Here is a 6,668-nt window from a genome sequence, read left to right as displayed (position 1 = left end):
TTGTATCGCTACTCTATTTGCGATCAAAACAGGCAAGTTTCAAATGTGTATTTTGTTTGTCTTGTATCACAAATAAGTATTTCAAGTATATTATTATTATTTATTCAAGTATTTAAAGTATTTTCTTGATTAAAATGTTTTAAAATAAATATTTAAAGTTACTATTTTATTCATAATAAATATCTAAAATGCTTTTTTTGATTAAAACAAGTATTTAAAATATATTATTATTTTTATTTAAGTACTTAAAATATTCTTTAATTAATCTTACGTGTCAATTTTTTTTAGAACATAGATGAAAAGGATTAAATATTTTAAGTATTTATTTTGATAAAAAAATGTTTTTGAATTAATCACTGGTATCTGATCTATTGATCGACTAATCCATATCGGGTACTGTTGAGGCCAGAGTGACCCTTCCAAACCAATTTGATCAAAATGATAACTTTAACTACTTATTTTGACAAAAAAAACTATTCTAAATATTTAGATGAAAAAAATATAATTTTAATACTTATTTGGATATAAATATTTTATTTTTATAAAAATTAAATCTTTACATTATATTTCATTTAAAAAGTTTGATCTATCCTTTAATTTATATTATATTTTATCATTAACTATTAATTTAATAACTATATAAAAATAATAATCTCTTTAATATTTTCCAAGAACTGAATTGGAAAATGAATGGCTTGAGTGGCATTATTGTGTGACCAAGGAAAATAATTGGAAGTAGGGGTCCTTAATTTGTAATTGGACCAAATTGATAATAATGGAATATTCATCTTTACTCCACCATAGTGGAATGTCTAGAGTGAAAGGAAAGTAAATTAATTCAGTTAAAATTGTTAGAAAGCTCTTTGAATCGATTTCAAATTTGGTGAACCCATAAGATTAGTTTTGATTGTGTAAGGTTTGTTGAATTAGTGGTCGATTGGCTTATGAGCAAGGCAAGAGTTTTGGAAACCATTTTCATCATCTTAGCATCAATCTTGTGTTTTCTATCATTGATTTTTTTTTTGTCACGAAAAGTTTAGATTAAGGGTAGTTCCCCTAAGGTCAGGGTAAACCTAAGATCAATTGAGATTTATATAGGAATTTATAGATTGCCCATCAAGAGTGACGGTAGTAGGATTCAAGCTTCACCTTACAAACTCAAATTCTTGAATTCTAACCACTTGTACCAACACGTGTTGGCTCTATCATTGAATTTGATGAGTTATTATGGTAAATTAGTGCTTGAATGTGTAAATTTCAAGGTCAAGGTTGGGCTTCCGGTTCGAAAGCGAAGGAGAAAGTAGAAGGTTGAGGTACATGACCCAAAGTTGTTTTAAAAACGAATTATGTGAGAGTAGCCGTAATTGTGTTAGTTTGATATATGTTGTGTAGTTGTAGGGTTATTACAAATTGCTATCACTTATGACATGCTATATTTATATATGAATGCGTAATGAGCTTCTAAGCTAATCTTTGTATTAACCATGTATGTGATTCGACTCCTACGATACGACAAAGTTTGAACTGAGAAAGTGTTAAATGATGTTTTGAATGTTCTAAACGATGACTTTTGAATATTCATTAAAATGAGCTGAGATTACTTTAGTTTTATTACGGATATAATTAATATGACATAGGATTTTTAGCACTTGTTTGAGATATTGTAGTTGGTCATGATCAGACTATGTGTAGATAATTATCAGAATTTTTGTAATATCTTTTATCCTGCTCAATCGTAAATCAGATTAAAATTTACAAAATTCAGAGCATAACAATCATTCAAACCATTCGATTAACTAATTCATTATTTTTATATTCATATTTAATTTCATTTTATAACCATATTGCAAAGTTCCTTCTTTCAAGTTTTGTAATTAGTCTCACTTTAATCTTTAATCTATTTCAAATTGTATTTGAGTTTACTAAGCCATCACTCAAGCATGTTCAACCATTGTGTCGAAAAGATTTTTTTCTTAAAGAAGTAAGATTTCGATTTTGAAAAACACGTCATTTTTTAATTTTTCTCTTAATGGTTGATTTTTAATTAAAAATAATGCGATTTTAGAAAACCTCTCGTTTCAAAAATTTAAAAATTCCTTTACGATAAAAAATATACAGTTCGAGAAGTCGCCACAAATATTTGATTAGGGTGTGATTGGACACCCAAAAATGTTGTCATTTTATAAAAAAATTTAATTTCAATTAAAACGACAAATTTGCGGTCTACGTTACCAAAATCCGGGTTCGAGAGTCGGTTACGCGTGGAGAAGGATTAGCACCCCCACAGCGCCCTAAATCGATACCTATTCGATTAATTAATGTCTTTGCAACGAATTTCATAAGTTTGAATTTTATTTGATTTATGATCCCTTAAAAAAACAAAAATAGAAATTTTATAACATTAAAAAATAACAAAATATATTTAATTAGAATTACCAAGTCATTAGAAAGATAAAGAATATTCGATTATTTAAAGATATCGAGACCAGATCTTTAGGTGAATTCTAACGATATTTTCTCGAGAAATTTAAATAGTCGAATATTCCTTTTTTCGTTCCCAAATTTTAAGGTAGCGAACCATTTTTTAAAGTGTCAATAACAGGATACGCTTTTAATTTAAAATCGTCGAGAATAAGCTATCTAGTGAGTTAAGAAAAGTCATTCCAACAATTTTAAATTAAAATGATATTTTCCATAATCAAATTATGTAATTAAGTCAAGTTGCAATATGAGGATAACATACATATCGAATAGATATATGACTAAACTTATATGCAAACAAACAAAAAAAAAATTAATATGTACGTATACTAAGCTTTAACCAATTATTAAAACAAAAAAAAATATTAATATATACATATATATTACGTTAATCATGAAAGAAAAGACATGGGAAACATTATGATGGCAGACATGCCAAAATTAAATACTTTACTAAAGGGTTGTTGAAAGCATACATGACATATCTCATTAAAAAATGAATATATAAATTTATTTTCATTTTATAAGCATAGTAAATTACCCACAAACATCAAAGGAAAAGGATAAGCCATAACCCAACCACTTTCTAAGTTCGAATGAATTATTAACAGCAAAAGGAACACAATAGAGATGGATATGTACACAAAGGTAAACTAATGCATTTGAATCAAATAAAAAAAATCAAATCGGGACAAAACAATCAACAAGCAGAGGACTAAAACTTAATTTTACTTTTCTAAATAGGTGGCTAAAAATTAATATAACCAAAAACTTTAATATATAACCTAAACCTAATGGATTTTAACCAAAACTAAAACACACAAGTATGCTATTTTTTTCAACTCTTCTCCCTCTCCATGCGGCGCCACTCTCTCATCCAGTCTCTTTTTTTAGACCCAAAACTGAACGAAACCACCAAGACCCAGCCCTATTCTGATCTCCAAACACTGCCTATGACGATCGATGAGACTAAAAACCCCCTAAATCAAACTCAAATCCTCAAAGAAAATTCCCCTACTTCTCGGCAAAATCCATGGCTAAGGTAATACTATACTTATTTCCCTCTCTATTTTGTTTTTAAACAATAATAGCACACACACAAACAAATAATATAAATAATATATATATATATATAACAAGAGATCGATGGAAAATACCTTGAAACGAAAATCTGTAGATACATTATTTTTTTTACTATGAGATTACACTGTTTTTTTAGTTTCGAATAGCCTAGCAAAACCCTCTATCCCCTTACAATTGTTGCTGGAAATTTGCTGTTGCAAACCGAGAATACCTCCTGTTCGAACGGTCACCTCTCATTCATGTTGGTGAGTATTCTTCCTTCCTCTTGATGTTTTCTTGTTTTCGTTTTCCTTTGGTGTTTGACCTCCTCTCTTTTTCGTTCCTAATGGTTTTTTCCTCTGTTTTCACCTTCTATTTATTGCTCGAAATCCCATCAGTAAAAATAATTCCACCCTTAATTGCCTTTTTTTAATAATATGTTGTCCCACTGCGCTGATGGATTTGGTTTGGGTAGGTGGAATCTGTTTTTGACTTTGGCATGTGATTGCTGGATTCAATGGTGGCATGATTGGCGGCCTCATTCACGCAGATGGGAGCAGTAGTGAAGTACACACATTTCTGGTGGTTGGCGGGTCAGATCTTGTAACCGGATCTGAATCTGCGTCTTGGGCTTGAACCATCTTGTAATTGGGTTGATATTTGTAACTGGGTTTTGGACCTGTAAAATATAATATGTAACATTAATAATATAATAATAATAATAATGTATTATAATATAACAGTTGTAATAATAATAATATAATTTTAATATAATATTTATAATCCGGACAAAAACGAGTGTCTACACATTGAATCTAAAATCATATATGTATTTATGAAATTTTATATCAGTGATTTTTATATCTTGGCTATAGGATAATTGGTGTCAAATTTAGAGTATCGTGCTTGTTAATAGGTTGGTAGACTATGTAGATATGTTTGTCAACTATGAGATTTAACTCTGTCAAGGTCACATTAAAGACATGGAGGTATAAACTCTGGAGAGTGATCTTGATGGAGGATGATTCTGAAAATGATATGGCGTGTTTGAAAAACTTCTGGAGGTTTCGTTCAGAGGATTGAATCTTTCGAGAGTCTTTATTGATAGTTTGTGAAGGGTCTTTTTGAAGGTATAACAAATATGATGGGAGTTAAATCACATTATAACATGATTGTATTGCATGTATTAAGCAAGTTATAAGAGTTTTTGCATCCACAAAAAAATGGGGGGGGGGAAACAGAGTAAACATAGCTTACATGGATAAATGCATCCACCAAGTTAACCATACAAATATATAAATCCTAAACCGCAATTTACTAGTAAGAGTGTAGAATATAAGTGTTAACGATTATTCAGGTAAACGGTCTTTGAGTCCAGTTTTCCATGTTTGATTGTTGAGACTATAGCCTCCATCGACCGGTAAGTTGACTCCGTTCAGATACTTGGCGTCGTCACTTGCCAGAAACAGCGCGGCCTGTGCAACATCACTCGGTTCCAATATGGCTCCTCTCAGTACTCCTGCGGCAGACAACATCTCCTCCACCTTCTCCAAATTCGAAATCCCAGAGGCCTTTTGGAACGACGGAGTAACAATTGCATAAGGAGAAATGCAATTAACTCTAATCCCATACTCACCTAACTCCACGGCTAAGCTTTCGGTCAACCCCACAACAGCATGCTTTGATGTGGTGTATGCATGAGAAAGTCCCATGTATATCTTTGAAACTATACTGGCGGTGAAGAGAATGCACCCTTTCTTGGCTGGTACCATGACTCTAGCAGCATGCTTAGCCCCCAAGAATCCACCCAACACGTTCACATCGAACACCCTCTTGAAGTTGTGGATGTTCGAAGCTACGGCACTCGGTTCCGGGTCACCGGAAATGCCGGCGTTGTTGAACATGATATCTAGCTTTCCGTACTTAGAGACCGCGAGGTCCACGGCATTTTGAACATCGGATTCAGATGTTACATCACAGTGGATGTAGCTGATGGTTTCCGGGGTTCCAAGGTGTTTGCAGAGGGATTGGCCTAATTCGTCTTGGATATCGGCAACTAAAACCTTGGCTCCATGTTTGATGAACACCCTTGTCGTGCTCTCTCCGATGCCACTAGCGCCACCGGTTATCAACGCTACCTTACCTTCTAGTCTGCGCCAAAGAAAGAGTGGTTTATGCACACACAAAAAGTGGTTGAGGGAATTAAAACAGTTTACCTCTTGCCTACCGAAGACTCTGATTTCATCATAGCTTCCCTTCCAAATATGAAATTTGTGTTGAGCTTTTTGTGTTCAAGCGTTTCACTTTCATTGTTGTTTGGTTTATTAAGCACGGATAGCGTGTCTGTATGAATTTTGTTTATTTAATAGGAAAAGGCTTAATATACCATATGGTATCACAATTAATCACTTTTATAAATGTGGTACATGTGTTTTTTTTTAACAATTTGATATGTATATTTATCAAACGTTATATATTTGGTACATGAATTTGTTACTTTTACAACTGTCGTGCATGCGTTTTCTTTTTAACTAATTTGGTACTTATATTTGTTAATTATTACACCTTTGGTGCATATACTTATTAAATCAATGTCTAATGTTTAAAAGTACAATGCGGATTACATATTACTAGTTGTTAAAATTTAAAATAACTTAATTGTAAATTTCTTTATTCTTAATTTATTTGATATACATTATTTTGTATGATGTTTCACAAATACAAATGTCAAATATGTAATGTTTGATAATATAGATTCTAAAATTATTCAAAGAAAAATATAGGTACTATATTTATAAAAGTGATAAACTCAAGTACTAAATGATATATTAAAACTTTGAAAAATAGGTTTCTCTTTCCGTTGTGTGGTTCATATTTGTTTGAAAACAGACGTTTTGGTTCTTCTTTGTAATTGTCATATATATGTACAATAATTGGATAGGGGAACGAATCACTTCGTGCCTTTGTTATTAGCCATACATAATATTGAGGGAAAAAAAGTATCCAATCGCATATTATTGGGAGTTTATTCAAGTCAAAGTTAATTGGATTGGGGAACGAATCACTTCGTGCCTTTGCTATTATCCATACATAATATTGAGGAAAAAATATCCAATCGCATATTA

General features: G+C 31.5%; 2 protein-coding genes across 3 annotated transcripts; one reads left to right on the top strand and one right to left on the bottom strand.

Moving 5' to 3' along the window:
- Positions 1–3,305: 3,305 nt before the first annotated feature.
- LOC120146607 lies at positions 3,306–4,233 on the top strand. 2 transcript variants are annotated; one of them, XR_005518240.1, is made up of 3 exons: positions 3,306–3,523; positions 3,701–3,809; positions 4,019–4,233. XR_005518240.1 is itself a non-coding variant. In XM_039160123.1 (3 exons), exons 1-3 carry the CDS (start codon positions 3,339–3,341, stop codon positions 4,104–4,106), a joined length of 372 nt encoding a protein of 123 aa, XP_039016054.1. In that variant the 5' UTR covers positions 3,306–3,338; the 3' UTR covers positions 4,107–4,233. The 2 variants fall into 2 exon arrangements, 1 of the variants encoding a protein (XP_039016054.1); XM_039160123.1 differs by having other exon boundaries at positions 3,711–3,809.
- A 536-nt stretch (positions 4,234–4,769) lies between these two features.
- Positions 4,770–5,891, bottom strand: LOC120146684 (secoisolariciresinol dehydrogenase-like). Its single transcript, XM_039160183.1, has 2 exons — positions 5,760–5,891; positions 4,770–5,694 (listed from the first exon to the last, which is right to left on the bottom strand). The coding sequence occupies exons 1-2, from the start codon at positions 5,789–5,791 to the stop codon at positions 4,893–4,895; spliced, it is 834 nt and encodes a 277-aa protein (XP_039016114.1). The 5' UTR covers positions 5,792–5,891; the 3' UTR covers positions 4,770–4,892.
- Between the last annotated feature and the right edge of the window lie 777 nt (positions 5,892–6,668).

This window comes from Hibiscus syriacus, unplaced genomic scaffold (assembly GCF_006381635.1).
Source record: "Hibiscus syriacus cultivar Baekdansim isolate YM2019G1 unplaced genomic scaffold, ASM638163v2 tig00110930_pilon, whole genome shotgun sequence".
Taxonomy (NCBI): domain Eukaryota; kingdom Viridiplantae; phylum Streptophyta; class Magnoliopsida; order Malvales; family Malvaceae; genus Hibiscus; species Hibiscus syriacus.
The sequence above is the reverse complement of the archived record's forward strand: the minus strand, read 5'-3'. Positions and strand labels throughout refer to the sequence as shown.